The sequence below is a fragment of the Lissotriton vulgaris genome, chromosome 1_1 (assembly GCF_964263255.1).
Source record: "Lissotriton vulgaris chromosome 1_1, aLisVul1.2, whole genome shotgun sequence".
Taxonomy (NCBI): domain Eukaryota; kingdom Metazoa; phylum Chordata; class Amphibia; order Caudata; family Salamandridae; genus Lissotriton; species Lissotriton vulgaris.
Window position 1 is genome coordinate 315,165,052 of NC_141685.1, and position 17,177 is coordinate 315,182,228.

The window sequence follows — 17,177 nt, forward strand, 5'->3', positions numbered from 1 at the left end:
ACAATTCGAGGACCAACGGCCTAATTGTTTCACCTCGTCCGCCTGCAGACCCCAAGCCGTAGCTTCCGTAGCGGCCCCTATTCTAAATGAGTGGGTCCCAAAATCACACGGGTTCAAGCCCGCCGCTGCAATTGTAATTGCCAGCACCCTCTGAAATTGAAATCTTGTCAATGGGGTGCCGTCCATGTGTCCAAGCAGGGCCCCCCCCATGTTGTCAACCTCTGTTTCGGGTAGGCCTCCACATGCCCCACTGGACAACCGGGATTCCCCCGAGCGCGCTGCAACACCACACTATTCCCCAGGGCCTCCTGGTCTGTTTTTGACCTGGCAATCGAGATCAGCAGAGAATCGCCCCTTATTTGGACGTGATCCCTGCGTAGACCTCCTTCCACATCTTTCTCATTCCCTGCCACTAGTTCACTCACCCGCAGGGCCCCATAGAAGGCCAATGCGAAAGCTGCTCGGAACAGTATTACCTCGCTGGGCGAGGAGCATGTCTCATCCAGTTTCGCCAGTAAGGTGGTCAATTTATCCAACCCAATCGGGTGCCTGTTATCCTGTCTGCGACCCTCCAGGCGCCGCCAGCCGCGGAGAGCCTTCCTGACTAAGAAGGAGTTCGTCGGGTCCCTTATCCAGTGGAGCTGTGCCATAAATGATATGGCGGCCTTATACCTGTTGGCGGTTGCCGCCGACCGGCCTTCCTTATGAAGTGCCACCAAAAATTGGAGCAAGGACTCTTCCCGCCCCCATCTATGCTCCCCTACTGGCCCCAGAAAGGCGCAGTACGAACGGAACGCCCCTTCATAAGCTTTCCTCGTCCTTGGCGCTAAACTGGCTGCCACAAGGTCTTGTAGTCCGGGGCACCGACCTGCCATAGTGCTTCGGGGAAAGGTGCCGCCACTAGCTCCGCTGTGGGTAGATAACCCCTGAAAGCCTGCATTTTTGAACAAGAGAGTGCATCAGCTGCATTATTCAGTACACCCGGCACATGTTTTGCCCTGAACTGTACGTTCAATCTCATGCATCGCAATACAATCTCTTTCAACAGTCGTAAGATCCATTTGCAGTGTGCTGCCTGGTGATTAATGCACTCGACCACTGTCATGTTATCTGACCAAAACACCACTGAGCGGTCCTTAAAGTCTTCTGGCCATGCCATCAGAGCCACCCAGATGGCGAATAACTCCAAGAAACCAATGTTACCTGTTAGGCCGCTTGTGTGCCACCACGCGGGCCATGTTTGTGCCGACCACCGGTTTCCGAAGATTGCGCCAAACCCCACGCTCCCCGCCGAGTCGGTCCATAAGCCGAGTTCCCCCCGACGAGGCTGGGGGTTTGCTCCACACCACTCGACCGTTGAAGTCCTCCAGAAATGCCAGCCAAATGAGCATGTCCTGGCGAACCTCTGCCGACAGTCTAGTTCGGTGGTGTCCCTCCTTAAGGCCCACTATAGCCTGTGCTATGGAACGAGAGAAAGGGCGAGCCATCGGCATCACCTTAATGCAAAGTTAAGCTGACCCACTGTCTGTTGTAACTGGTGTAGGGTCACCTTCTCTGTTCGGAGACATTGTACCAGGGAAGCCCTAAACTTGGCCACCTTCTCAGCCGGCAGACGGAAACACCCCTCCTCTGAGTCTAGTTTTATTCCCAGAAACTCGAGGGAGGTAGACGGCCCCACCGTCTTCCCTGGCGCCAATGGGACCCCAAAACCCCGCATGAGCACACAGAAATCCTGTAATGCCTGCGCACAGTCCTGAGTGCCCGCTGGGCCCAGAAAGAGGAAATCATCCAAATAGTGCATCACCTGTCTATGCCCTGTGGCCTCTGTGAACACCCATTCCAAAAAGGAGCTAAACATTTCAAAATAGGCACATAAAATCGAACAACCCATGGGCATGCATTTATCCATGTAGAATTTCCCCTGAAACGTGAATCCCAGCAGGCGCTGGTCTCGAGGGTGTACTGGGAGTAACCTGAATGCAGATTCAATGTCTGATTTAGCTAACAATGCACCGGGGCCCAGGCGATTCAACAGTACGACTGCGTCATCGAACAATGCATACTTCACTGAGCATACCTCGGGGTCAATTGCTTCATTTACTGAGGCCCCCCTCGGGGCCGATAGATTGTGAATGAGTCTATACTCCCCCAGGTCTTTCTTCGGAAACACTCCTAAAGGGGAACACACAAAATCCGCTACTGGTGGGCCGCCAAATGGTCCTGCCACTCACCCCAAGCTAACTTCTTTCGCTATCTTTTTGGCGGCCACCGCTGGGTTGTGTTGAATAGACAGCTGGTTTTTACAGGAAGGGCTCCCCCAAAAATTGCCCGCCGGGATCCTGAAGACATATGAAAAGCCATCCCTCAGAGTCCCGGCGGACGCATGATCAGAGTATCGGTTTAGCCAAGGGGTCAAAGCCAAGATATCTACGGGCGAAGATGTTTGCTTCCGAGACACCGCATCAATCCTGCTTGGGACCCCCCTTTCCTCCCGCACCATTGGCTTTAGATCAGCAACTGGTTTCCGGGTGTGAGGAATTCCCACAGCCCGAGCAGTGTGCCGGAACCTACACATTCCCTGAGGCCTGTTACAAGTTCCTTTGTTAAATCCCCAACACACCCCTCGCTTGCCTCCGTTCCCGCTTGACCTGGGCTGGGATTCCCCCCGGCGCTCGCCCGAAAGGGCTGTGACGGCCTCTGATGGAATCCCCCGGAGCCGTTCGTGCTTGACACTGAAGCACTCGCCGGTCCTGGCAAGAACTGAGCGTGCCTTGACACTGTATCCAAACAATCCCATTTCAAGGCCTGGTTAAACTCCTTCGCTTTTCTAAAGGCAACATCATAGCCCTTCCATTCATTTCCCCCATACATCGCATGGAAATTCATGATCCTGTTCTGATAACATGCCAGGTCACTCAACACTTCTGGTTTACGTTCTCCGATAATCGCCGCGAAGATAGAAAAGGCCCTGACCCAGTTCACCATGGTCTCTTGGACCCTGAATTCCGCCATCTTGGCCCGCCATACACTGGGGTGCCAGAAATCTTTCTGGGTCTTTGCATATTCTAACTCATGATGGTCAGTCAAAAGTGAAAACATGTTAATGTACTTGTCTCCCAACACCATCTCTTTCGTAACCATGGGAATATGTTGAGATAAACTTTCCCGCCTTGAGGGCACCGGGCCCTCCCCCACCATTGGCAACGATCTCTTACCGGCTTCAGCCGTGTCCGTTGTCTTCTCCCGATCGTCAGCCGTGACCACCTTCGCCATCTGCGGGGAAATAGAAGGTACATTCGCTGTCCCGGCATCCCTTGCCTGCCGCAACTGCTCAATAATTATTCTGGCTTCTTCGGCCGGGTCTCCCGCAGCCACTGATCCCTCTGCTCCCTTCTTTAGCCATGGTAATACCGCTGCTAACTGAAGTGCTAATTCCGGGGGCATCTGGTCATCCCCCAGTGGCGTGATAACCACGGGAATTAGCAACCCCCCATCCAGTCCAGTCCTGGCGCGACGGGAATTGGTGGAGTTACTACTGGAACTGGGGCCTCGCTGAGACCTGCCCTCCCCTTCCTCTTCTTAACCTTATCCCCTGGGTGACGTTCGGCAATGCCGGTCCTATGACCTTTTTAGGCCGTCCCGAGGGGGCATTCTGGGCCTCCACCTGTTTCCTGATGGCCGCTAGGCCTCGATCTAGCCGGTCAACTTTACCCAACTTTCGGTCCATCGCCGCCACTTGGTTCACCAACGTGCGCAACATCCTTTCCATCTCGGAGCTCTTTCCGGGTTTCTTGCCAGGCATGTCTTCGATCAATCCGTCCGACCTGACTTGCAAAGGTGACTCGATCTCCAAACACGCCTTGATAACTGAAAGAGAAAGACAAGGATTACAAGTTCTCAAAAAAGTGCAGCTTGTTCCCTTGAGGGATCACGAGCGACGAGTGGTGCAGCCTTCAGAGCACAGGAACAAGAGGAAGCCTCGTTGGATTCCCGCACTATTTATCCAGCTGCGGGAGGGCGGGGGCCTGCCTCAAGCACGCCCATCCATGCACGGACTTCCGGGCGGGTGTTTAGGACTACCTCTTTTGGGCGGGAGGGGCGTGCTACGGCTACGCCGCTTCGGGCATACCAGCCGGGTCACGCCCCCCGCCCCCAATGGTTTCCCGGGGGATCGGGGCACCCATCCATACGTTTGGGGGGACCGAGTGGTCTCCCCTTTCCAATAGCTCCCTCTTACCGGCTGGTCCAGGTAAATCTGAGTCACAAAGGAGGTCATAATATCCATTAAACATCGTGCTTATTCTTTGAGAATAATCAAATCACAACCCACTCACAGTCCCATTAAAAATGTTTCCGATAAAATACCTTGCTATATTGTATTTTTAAGACCCCCTTTTGTATTGCAAAAAGGAAAACGGAGATGGAGATTTGTATATGCTCCTGCAAACTGTGGTTGGGGCTTTCTTACTAAATGTGCCTGTTTTACCTGCGTGTTTGTATGGCACAACATCTTGCTGTAAAATAGAAACCAGAGGGTATAGATTCTCCTGGATCTTTTGGAGGTAGTCAGCACTATCAACCACAGAGAGATTGTTCAAATGCGAGACAACATACGCAGGGTTCAGGGACACCACCTGATCCGGTTTCACATTATGCTTGAGGATTCTAGCTAGGCTCCAAACATTCTGACTGTATGGTCCCTAAATGAGCAACTGTCTCAAGGATCCTTCTAAATCTCTCACATTTTGAATGTCTATCACATCAGGCACTATATGTATGCTGATGTCTCACTCTCACAGACAATCCTAAATTGAGGAAGGATCTGGAAGCCTTCAAAAAAAGTGCTCAGCTGCGTGAAAGATGTCCAGTGCTGAACAAAACTAAATTAGATTTACCTCATCATTCAGAAAACTGAGATCCTGCGGAAGGGCTGTGTGTGCCCCCCCTTCCTACTGTTAACCGCAGGATTGGCCTCACCCACAGCAATTAAAAACGCACATAACTTGGGTATGCTATTTGACATTGATCTTTCCTTCAGAATTCAACCATCTTTGACTACTTTGTGATGTCCTCTTTGATTTCTGCGCAGCACCTTCCTCATAAGGTAGCCTTTCTTTTTATTGCTGTTGTCTGATTGCTAGGCTACTGGACTGACTAAAAAAGACTTTGCTACTTGCCAAAGGGCCCAAGATCATCACCGATCATCAGCGGCACTCCCAACCCCCCCGTGCCGGTGTCGCCGAGCTCTTTGCCGGGGCCGGTTTTCTGCCGATTTTGTTACAGGGACGATTTTGCAGCTATGCTGCAAAAACGGCCCTGTAACAAAAACGGCCCCCAGGGGCCCAAAACCGGCCCCCACCCGTGCGCCGCACGGGCGATCGCCCGGTGCCCGCTACGGCCAGTCCGGGCCTGCCTTTGATGCAGACATCACTGTGGGTGACATCTAAGTGTAAATTCCAGTCAATCCCTTGAACTATGCTTTAAACAATCAGCTTCAGTATCATGTCCGCAGTGGCAGACCTCTTTCATAAGGGAAGATGAAAAGTAGAAGTGCCCCAAAGCAGAGCTCCAACATAAAATGTCAAAGACCCAAACCCTAAATTACATTCGGTGTCTTGAAAAGGACAATAAAAAGGGGAGATTTGAGTCCCCAAAAATTGTCATCTTCCAGGCAGCTAGAAGAAGTGAGAAGGGGAAGCTCTGCAAGACTTCTGCCTGTGGCCAGGACTGGGGGCCAAGTCCTGCTAGTCTCCCTGCTGGGTGAGGGGGCATCCCCCAGCAAAGCCAAGACCACCTGCCCTGGAGCACCAGTGCCTGCTTGATTGCCAAGACTAGTGTGTGCCCTATGAGGAAGAGAAGAATGTTAGAGGGAGCATGGCCCAATGGGGAGTCTTACCAGAAGGACTCCTAATGCAAGGTATGAGGATTCGCTTTACACCGAGTGGGTCATGGACTGTGTGCTGGATTGCTTTTAACAACCCCGGTATGGCAAGAGAGGGCCACCATAGCCTGAGCTGTCGGTTGAAAGCTGTGTGGCTCTTGCTACACCCATACCAAGGCGCTGCTGTGACCCCTTCTGCCAGAGGAAGCCACTGATAAAGTGCCCATTTCAAGGAGTGTCAATACTTGTGACCATCTGGGCCGGGTAGTTTAGACTGGAAGGGCCTGAGCCTGTATCACCGTTTACCACGGCCACCCCGTAAGCCAGGAGAGGCAGACTGGACCACTGTTGCCCAAAGGTTTCACCCGAATTAGAAACTGAGGCTACCACTATTCAGTTGGCCCCGCGCAGTGAGGGAATTGCCCCTGACTCACCGCCGAGGACTGTCTCCGTGGAAGATGTTGCATCCTCTCTGTCTCCATTCATGAGCTGTAGAAAGGATTTCCCACCCCGTCGACCCAAATGAACTTAGTGCTTCTTGAGCTTCATGAAGCTTCATGAACCTACTCTTACATCTGAGGGGCCTCTGACTGAGTCGTTTTGTACAGACAGCTTGTGCCGCCGGGTGCTGCAGTGAGGGCCACGAGGAGCCTGACTTCTCTGATTGAGCAGGACTCACAACTGTGTATTGAGGCACCCGCTGCATTGCTGAATTAAGCTGGGATGCAAGACATGGTAAGATGAGAACAGGGCCAGTTGGGATCCGGTCAACCAGCTGCTAATGGTGCTGTGGCATCATAGCCACTTTTTGAGTAAGTTCTTGAAGAGTCAGAAGGAAGCACACTTAAGTGCGGACTAATAGCTTGCATTCTCTGGTGTGGTCACCAGTGAATGGGAAATAAGTCAGAACACATTAAAGTTAAGAAGGGAGGAACAGAGATTTGCCTAACCACTTACTAGAACCCCAACCTCAAGGGGAATTGTGTTATTGCTTCTAAATGTGGTATTCCTTTGCATCTGTCAAGGTAGAAATAAATTACAACTTTTCTTATAAAAGTATGTTTTTGGCTGGACATTGATTTGTTGTTCTTACTTTTTGCACTGTGAGTTATGAGTCGTGTTCACTGACCTGTATCTACATCGCCCCCAAACTGAGGGAGCCTTGACTGCTCGACCACAGCTATCACTGAGATTCAATTGCAGGTGGTGTACTTGGCCTAGTTGCTTAGGATCAATAGTAGACCTGGCCTTGGACATCAGGAGTAAAAGGCCTCAGCCTACCACATTTGGTCCCAGTAGCCCCTGCATTCCCCGTGGCTCTCTGAAAGGAGTTCTGACAATAATCAACACATCCCCACATGTCAGTGAACTTACTTATCAGTTTGCAGTGGTTATAAATTATTTATTAGAAAAACAATTTCATGGCAAACCATTACTGAGAGACCGTTTAATTTAAACAGTTTAATGGAAAATTTCAGAATGAATGGCATTTATCTTTTCATGGAAACCAATTCATAGAATGTCTTTGTGGTTGACATCGACTTTTGAATGCTCATCATTTTAGTCTAAATGCAACTGTGGAATGAGTTACTTTCAGAAACAGTTTTGTTTGAGTTATTTATTTCAGGGGACCTTATTCCATATTTATACCTCAAGCAATTACTTTGAATGCTTTTAATTTGCTGACCTATCACCACCTATAAACACTATCCATTGCTGACCCCTCACAACCCCTAAACACCATCAATCCCTGCCCCCTAAAACCCTTAAATTAACACCTGAAGCCTGAATGCCCTTTCTTCCCCTAATAGCCACCATCATTGAACTATATAATCACTCACTACCCCTAACATCATTCATTCCTGAACCCTCAGGACCCCTTTCTATGCCTCAACACCACCCATCCCATAGCCCTTGAAACACCTCAGCACACCCAAATTCCACCCATCCCAGAACTCCAAAAATACTCCACGCCCTTAAACACCAGCCATCCATGACCCATAAGAACTCCACATCCACAAAATACTCGGCCCTGAACCTTAAAACCCCCTTTATACACATAAACTCCAACCATCTCTGAATCCTTGTAACCCCTTACCACCCTAAAACCCACTCCATCCTGAACCCCAAAAAGTTCTTTACCACCGCAGACACTACCCATATATGAACCTTAAAAACCCTCACCAGTCCTAAACTCTGTCTATCCATGAACCTTAAAATTTCTTAATTCCCTTAGTTTCCACCCATCCCTTTACACACCTAATTACCATTCATCCGTAAACCCTGTAAACTCCTCATCACCCCAGCACTCCGCCCATCACTGAACCCTAAAATCCCTTTCTCTGCCCGATCTCCAATTATTCCTGCGCCCCAAAAAGCCTCACCATCCTAAACATTTCCCATCCCTGAACCCAAAAACCAACAGTAGTCCTAAACTCCACCCAAGTTTAATGTAATTTTGGATTTTGCCTTAAAATTATATTCCCTTTATTTCCATTTTCTAATAATTGCCTTTCCTTAAAACTACTTTTCCGGTTGGAAGGATTTGATAGCACACCATCACAGAAAAACGATGAGACGCCCCATTATGTTTTTAAGTTTTATATGATGACCACGTGGGTCTGCCCACACCCCTCTTTTATTGGCCTCTGTATCGTTCATTTTAGCATTCACTTTGGATTTGGGGCTCGGGCATTATCTAGGTAATGTGTTTTTATCTGCCTTTTCCATCTCGTTGATATTCCAATGATCACTGCAATGAGCGAAATGATGGTGATAACTTACGATGTACTTGAAAAAAGTTCAATAAACACGTTTAACAAAAAATTATATTTCCTTGGTTTCCATTTTCTAATAATTGTCTTTCCTTAAAACTACTTTTCCATGGTTTCGTTTCCTCCAGTGTGGTTTTTCAGTTTCCGTTTTCCCCTAATTGACACACATTAATTTGTTGCAACTTTTGCAATGAAATATTTAAATAAAGCACATTAACAGACGTATGCTTTGTCCATTCAATCACTGCAGGTACACATAGCATTTTCACACATTAATTTGTTGCAACTTTTGCAATGAAATATTTAAATAAAGCACATTAACAGACGTATGCTTTGTCTATTCAATCCGTGCAGGTAAACATAGCATTTTTATAGGGAGCCTAAAAAATTAGAGAATTGAAATTAAAACCGTTATGCCAATGCTTATAGCACAGAATAAAGGAGTCTGGCATTCAGAATTAAATCATCGGACATCCATCATTTATTTGGAAACGTGCACTGAGGATCGAACCTTTAATTCAAATTGGGGAAATTTGTGCAAGAGAAACTTTTTAGATTCTAGGTTAGTGATATGACTGATAACATTGATTTACTGTCTCTTATTTGAATTATTAGTGTCTAAAACCTTTTCTGTTAGCCTTGCATTCAATACAGTCCAGGACTGCTGTTTATATGTGACGAGCATAAACCATATATTGTAGTTGTTATCAATATGTATTCATTATGCCACTTATTTTAAGTGCGTTCCAATGACAAAATAGCCCATGCAGTAAGGAAAACCTCCACATCAGTATGCCCATCCCATCTCAGTTACTTTACTTCATTTTCACATTATACGTACCATGTGAATTAAATTAATCTTTATTTTCAATCTTAGTATTTCACTGCTAAATGTTTAAAACTGTAATGTGTTACTCAAGAAGGTATTTTGAACAGCTCTATCTCTCTACACAGCTTGTGGCATTTTCACCCCCTGCACTGGAGGGCGGTGGTGCCAGTGAGATGTTTTGCAAGTTAGTCTTTGCAGATGGAGGATCAACATTCGCAGACAAATTGTAAGTACTTAACAGTTCACCAAGTGACAATAACAAAGTCAGCAACCTTCACAAATAAATTATTAGGATCCTTGTATTTCACCAAGTGACACTAGCGAAATCAGTAACCTTTGTCATATTGTAAATCCTTTACTGGTCACTGAGAGGGATTAGTGAAGCTAGAAACCTTTGTGAATCAATTGTGAGATCCATGCAGTGCACCAAGTGACATTAATGAAGTCAGTAACCTTTGTCATTAAATTGTAAATACCTTGTGGTACACCGTGTGCCTGATTCATAAAGGCAAGCTTACCCTTTTATGTTAGCTTACAATTTACTGCAATTCACAAAACAATATTACGAGTAGTATCTTTATGACTGCTGAGTCTCTGCACATGAAAAGACAGACAGTCGTAAAGATAGTACTCGTAACATTGCTTTGTGAGGTGGAAGAAATCATACATTTACAGAAAAGTGTACGTTTACCTTTGCGTATCAGTCTCTGAGTGACATCAATATTAATTCCTTTGTCAAGAAATCGTAAGAACCTTACATGTACTCAAGCGACATTAGCAAAGTCAGCAACCATTGTCAATAGTTTGGAAGTAGATTACAGTTCATTGCCTAACATTAGTGAAGTCAGCCTTTTAAAAATGTGAATGATTGAAGCTACAAACAAGATACAATATCTCAAATGAAGAATTCCAGTTGAATGTTAGATTACAAATGAGTCCCATTTATTGATGATTAACATACATTTTATATCTTGGATTCAATGTGTGATTCTCTACCTTCTTCCGGCTCTTCAATCAGGTAGAATTCCAGACCTGATGAGCTCTGCAGGAAAGATTCCAGGTGATGTATGTCAAGTAGATTGAGACCAGGGTTGGGTCTGATTATTCAAGCAGAAAATGAATGGAACCGATCCCAGGAAGAGTGGGATTAACTAATAAGTAGAGGACACTTCTTGTGTAACTCCACTATTGATAAGCTATATACTTTCTAAGGGCCTTATTTATGAAAAGTGACGCATCGCAGCGTGGAAACAGCGATGCGTCACTTTTCACTGCGCACTCCTTGCGACACCAATGATGCGTCATATTTAATGTATGACGCATCATGTCGCAAGGAGTTACAGATACGTCAGTATTTCTGACGTATCTGTAAGAGCAAAAGTGATGCATTGCTGGAGTGTGTCACAAAAGTGACGCAACTCCAGCAATGCGTCCTTTCACATTAGTTTATTGAAAAATTATTTGGTAGTAGCTGTGAGAGGCTGGCGCAGTATATGACTTACACTTAGGAAGTGGACACCTTGCATTGATCCAGACAACCCTTATTGTTATTTTAGTGATCTTAGACAACTTAGAAAGCTCTCTAAGTGGTATCTGTGAAGGGCAGCCTTTAGGCTTATCAAGAAGGAGTGTAAAGCAGCTTGTTTTACCTGTATATAATCTTTTAAGTATAGATTAAATGAATAAGAACCAAACGCTGTATTTATAAAAATATGTAGTTATTATTAGACACTCACTAAAACATTTAGGTATCTCCCATCTGGATATATACACAATGCACACAATACTTTGCAATAGAAACAGGTAAGTAGCACATAAAACAAAGTGGTCACCAGGGGGGGACCGAACCATATACTAAAATAGTGGTATGCTAACCACGACTAGAGTCAAGGCATTACTTAGAGGACGTAGAAATTCCGGGAACCCAAAGCACCACCCAAGGTGAGTATCTAGGAGCCCCACGGAGGTTGTGTGCAGTGCAGGAACACGACCGTGTTCTCCCTACAGATCAACGTGTAGGTTGCGGTTGCAATTCTGAAGATTAAAGACCCTCCCCATGGGACCCTGAAGAAACCCTGTGGAAGACAGAAGGTTGGAGAGTCATCCCACCCGTGGATACCGTAGGAACCTGTCCGAGGGGAGCCCGGTGCAAATGTGTGAAGTGGTTTCGGAACCCGCAGTCAAACCCAATGTGGACTTCAAGAAGATGCTGCTGCTGGAGAAAGTGAGTGTCTAGTCGAACCCAAAGGTTGATTCAATAAGAGAAGTACCTAAAAACCTAGGGGACAGAGTCTATGCCACTTGGAAGTGACGAGGAGTCACGGGAGGCGAGGGCCCACTGATGTCGGGTGCTGTAAAAGAGTTGACAGTGACTTGGGGCTGCAGCTTTGAGGGCAAAGCAATGCTATGGACCTGTTTATGAGCTGTCCCACGTTGGTTGACGAGAGGGGTCGGTGTCCATCGGGATCACCAACAAGCCTTGGCAACTGCAACCAACAGGAAAATTGAAGAAGGTGCAATGTCGGGACCAGCAGGAACCAGGAGACTGACCACAAACAGGGGAGTCAGGGCAGGCCCGATCGATCAGGGGAGCCCAAAATAATTCAAAGATGACCCTCAAGAGGACCCACAGGCCGGAGCCACTGGAGTTGCAAAGGACCTAGAGCAGCTCACCAAAGATGCAGGCCCACTGTACAAGTGATGTGGTAAGGACAAATATATTGGTCACTGGAGATTCCTGAGGTTGGGGCTACTTGGAGCCCAAAGATCTTGGTGGGAGAAAGCTAACAAGCCTTTGCAACTACAATGTGAGGCAATGTGACGCGGTGCACAGAGGTTCGATTCCTGCAGCTCTGACACAGGATGCTGTCCTCAAGCTTGGTGAGCGGACAGGGCAGGCCTTGACAGATATCAAGAGGTACTACTTGTGTTGCTGAGCCTTTCGTAGTCAGTAGGAGCTCAGGATCAGCAGTCTGGTCAGCTTCGTTGTAGTGCCTGCAGATACAGGGAAGTGACTCCTTCACTTCAAGGGAGATTCCTTCAGGTGTCTTGGATGTCCACAGGCCCTGGACGGGTTCCTGTATGGAGCACAGGCACTGACGTTGCAGCAGACAAGCATGGCGAAGAGATCAGGAGCAGCAGGAGTATTCCCAGTTGCAGCCTTGATGCCCAGAGCGAAGTCCAATGAAGTCCAGAGTGCCCAGATGGTCAAAGTTGAAGTGGTGTCTAAATTGTATCATGTCCAACGATGAATCTAGGTACCCACCCACAGGTAAGCCCATAAATAGCCTAAGGAAAGGGTTGGGATGATACAGGGTTCCCTCCCTAAGGAGGGGCTGGACAAGAGGGAGATACTCCCTCGCCTTTGTCCAGTTTCACACCAGAGCAGTAGTTAATGGCTACCTGAACTGGTTTGAACTGTACTATGCATGAAGGGCACTAAATATGCCCTGCACGCAGACTATGTGGTGCTGGCAAGTGCACCCACCCTACCCAATGACCTAAACCCTATCTTTGACAGGATGCCTATTGTTCTGGCTTCCCCTGCTCGAGGTTGGCTCAGCAGCAGGAGGGCAGAATCGTATCTCTGGTTGGCCGCAGCCGTGTTGTGCTGTCTGGGTCTAGAAAACTGGTACCGGGAGCACTGAGGGCCTAACGGAGGGCCTTTACAGTGCTTGAAATTGGAGGTATGATTCCAACATGTTTGATACCAAACATGACCGGGTTGGTTACGGTCAGTTTCATGATGGTTATCGCCTAATGACGCGGTGCCCCTCTTTATGCTATATAGCTGTCTCACTTACAACCCAGGAGAATGGACTCAGAAGGTTGTAGGGGTGACCTGCTCATTCAGGGGCACCCTCACACTTATACCCGAGCACCCTGCCTTCAGGAATAAAAGGCCTGTGTTAGTGGTGACTTATAGGTTTTAAGTGCAATGACCTCTGATATATGCTAGCACCAGCTTACACAGGCTGCACTCTCAGGCCTATTGTCACAATTTGAGTGATCTGCCACAGGTGGAACAATACATGCTTCATGGGGACCCCTAGTGCATCTATGCCCTGGGAGCCTTAGTATCAGATACCAGGGAGTTACAAGGGTACATCAGTAGCCAATCTGGGTTACCCAAGTACTCAACATGTCCAATTTAGGGAGGAAGCACAGAGGCTGGTTAGCAGGTGTCAGTTCAACATTGAACATTGGGCTGGTTCTCTGAATGCCAGAGCAGACAAACTCAGCCGAAGGTGTCATGCAGATCATGAGTGGCGTCTCCATCCGGATGTGGTACAAGGTCTCTTTCAGTGGTGAGGAGAGCCTTGGTTAGCTCTGCTCGCTTCCGAAGAAAACGTGCCATGTCAGCAGTTTTGCACATTGGAGTTTCCAAGGCGGCTCTTGCTCAGCAACGCTTTTCGTCACGAGTTTCAGGCCTCCTGTATGCCTTTCCTCCCATACCACTCCTGCCCAGGGTGCTCAAGAAGATCAGGAGCGACCGGGAAAAAGTCATTTTTGTGGCTCCAGAATGTGCACAGAGAGTTTGGTATCCGGAGCTTCTAGCTGTGAGCATCAATCCTCCAATCAGGCTGCCCCTTTGGGAGGATCTTCTGTCGCAGCAGCAGGGGAGGGTCCTCCACCTGAACCTGTCTACTCTCTGCCTCCTTACCTGGAGAAGGACCAGCGACAGTTGACAGCTTTGGCATTCTTCCCAAAGCCTGCAAAGTTATTCTGCAGCCAGGCGCCCCTCCACCAAATCGGTATTTACCAGCAGATGGAATACATTTTGTAAATATTGTACAGAACCGTCTATTTACCCCTTATCTGCTTTTCTGGCTGATATTCTCCTGTTTAACCTTTCCTTGGCCCAGCAGGGATCTAGTTTGGGCACTTTGAAGGGCTATCTTTCGGTCTTTTTGATTTTCTTCGGCTTCCAGATCAGCCTTCACTTTTTAAGTCCCCTCTGATGCAGAGGTTTTGGAAGGGGTTAACGCAATTGTTTCCCGCTTCTCCTTTTCTTATGCCACAATGGGACCATCATTTTGCCCTTACTTACTTGATTTGTACACCGTTTGAGCTGGTGCACAACTCCCCTCTATGATTGCTCACTATCTGATCAGCTTTTTTGGTGGCAATTACTCCTGCCAGGAGGGTGAGCAAACTGCAGGCACGGTTATCAGAGCCTCCTTACCTGACAGTCTTGTGGTGCTAATAACCAGGGCATCTTTTTTGCCCTAGGATGTAACTTCCTTCCATGTGGAACAGTTTGTTACTCTGACCACTTTCCATGCACCTACACACCCTTCCACAGAAGAGGCTAATCTCCACCGCCTGGACCCAAAAAGAGAGTTAACATTCTACCTTGATCGCACTAAAGAGTTTTGGGTGGACCAGCAACTCTTTATAGTGTAAGTGGTAGCAAAGAAAGGGTATGCTGTCCAAAAGAGGACCATATCATGATGGGTTAACCTCTGTATCAAAATATGTTACGCTTTAGCAAAGAAACAGACTTCTGAAGGCATTAGGGCCCATTCCATCCGGCGAAGGCAGCCACCACATCCCTCCAGTGTGGTGTTCAAATTTCTGACATGTGCCAAACAGCCAAATATGCATCTCGGCACACTTTTGCCGGACACTATTGCAAGAATTCTCAAGTTTGCAGAGAGAGCCTGTTTGGCTTCGCTGCCTTACAGGATTTTATGATCTAAAGCTTTTTTGCAGTCCCTCCTCTGGGGAAGGTATTGCTTGGGTATCTATTTAAAGGTAAGGAATCTGCTGCTAGATGTTTCTATCAGATGGACAAGTTACTTACCTTTGGTAAAGCCTTATCTGGTAGAGACATGATATAGTTGCGTACTCCTTACTGACCCACCCATCCTCCCCTGCAGAATTGTTGTTAGTGTTAGTGGTTTTCCCTTTCAGGGACCTAGCTGTCTTTTTTAACACACCATGGTCAGTCACTTGATGGTTCCGCGCTTCTGGCATGGAAAGTCATGAAAAGTACTGACCTCAGCGCTCTCAAGTCATGCAGACGTCACAATGATGACAAACACAACAATGACGACAGCACGCGGAGTCGAACGACCTCACCTAATGGCAAACAAGGGGACTGGTATGAAAATATTCCAGATCCAGCCTGTCCCCTGTAAGTTCAAAGGTAAGGAATATGTGGCTAGATAATGTCTCTACCAGATAAGGCGTTACCAAAGGTAAGTAACTTGTCTATCACTCATGTATAAACCTGGAATGGAACAGAGGTAAGATAACAAACACTATCCCTACTTGAAGATGCATGTTGGTTTATTTAAAATTAAAATTGAGAAGTGCTTACAGAAAGTATCCACAAGCATTCCATGGAGAATAACCCTGAAGATACTCATCTGCAAATACATTGGCATGCCTTTAAGGCCACTCTCCTAGCAGTTGCATTAGCAATAACACACAGAGCTTGTTGCTAGTTGGCAGAAACTAAGCTGCAGGAATGACTGCAGTAGAAAAGAAACATAAAACCTATCCATGAAATTATGCAGAGATATGAACTTTATCCAAGGCTAACTTTTAGAACGAAAAAGGGGATGGCTTTGCTGCACTAAGGCAGTAATTCTGTGAAACAGAGAATAACTCAGATACTCTGTTAGTGCTATCCCTACTTGCACAAAGGGCAACAGCATACATAGCCCAAGTTAGGACAACACAGGGTGAACTGTCACAGAGAAACAGGACAAGAGAGCAGTTTTTGCCCAATTCACCCTAGGTTGTATGAGGTGTATTCTGCAGTCTCTTGCTAGGTCATGAGTCTGTTCTTGCAATACCTTGATAGCCTCAGACTAGACTGAGGAGCTGGGCAAACAACTTGGGAAGCAAGAGAAATTAATTTCCATAAAAACCATGAAAAACAAAGATGGCATCCTTCTGGCCTGCTACAATGATAAATGGGATCCTTTACTTCAAGCACACAATAACTTATTTAATTCTTTTATTTTTCGAAGTGAAAAGGAGCCCATTCAGGGATCACAAATGCTCGTATGTGGACTATGTATCCCACAATGCAACAAAATCAGCATATCAATGCGGAAACCCACTAAGGGTGAAAATCCAATAAAAGGTCAAGAAACAAACTAAGAGCATTTCCTGTTTTCACTTGGTATGCAGGCCTAGGAGGAAGAGGTATTCCAGCCTCGAAACGCGTCAGGCCAGGAAACATAATCGAGATGCCAGGGTGAGATCGTAATTGCAGGCCGGATGGCAGGAGCGCTGCTGTGTGCCCCTTCGAAGTTTAAGGGCATTTGATATTGAATATTTCTCACGCGGCGGCCCCGCTGCGGGAGGGAGCACCATCTCTAAGATTCAGAGCAAAACTGAAGAGAGGCTTTTGATGTGAACTGGTTACATCATGTGAAGCGCAGTAAGCCGAGTTGAAGACTCACCCAGACACCACGAATCCTACTGAAGGACATTCATAAAGCTTTTATTTTTCGAAGTGAAAAGGAGCCCACTCAGGGATCATAAATGCTCGTATGTGGACGGGAAACAGCTACTACAACAAGGCCGTTTCCACGAATACATTAACCACGCATGCATTACAACGCATGCGTGCTTACCATGAACGCCTTTACCACGCATACCTTTACTACGAGGTATGTAGTAAAGGCATATGTGGTAAAGGTTCAAATTAAAAAAGGGGGGTTTGGGGGGGTCT

General features: G+C 47.1%; 1 protein-coding gene across 1 annotated transcript in view; it reads left to right on the forward strand.

Moving 5' to 3' along the window:
• The window catches only part of LOC147747110 (vitamin D3 hydroxylase-associated protein-like), a 394,497-nt gene that overhangs the window by 283,228 nt on the left and 94,092 nt on the right, over positions 1 to 17,177 (forward strand). Inside the window, exon 9 of the mRNA XM_086952361.1 lies at positions 9,610 to 9,710. Within this exon, the coding sequence (XP_086808487.1) occupies positions 9,610 to 9,710 (101 nt within the window). The remainder of the gene's footprint in view (positions 1 to 9,609; positions 9,711 to 17,177) is intronic.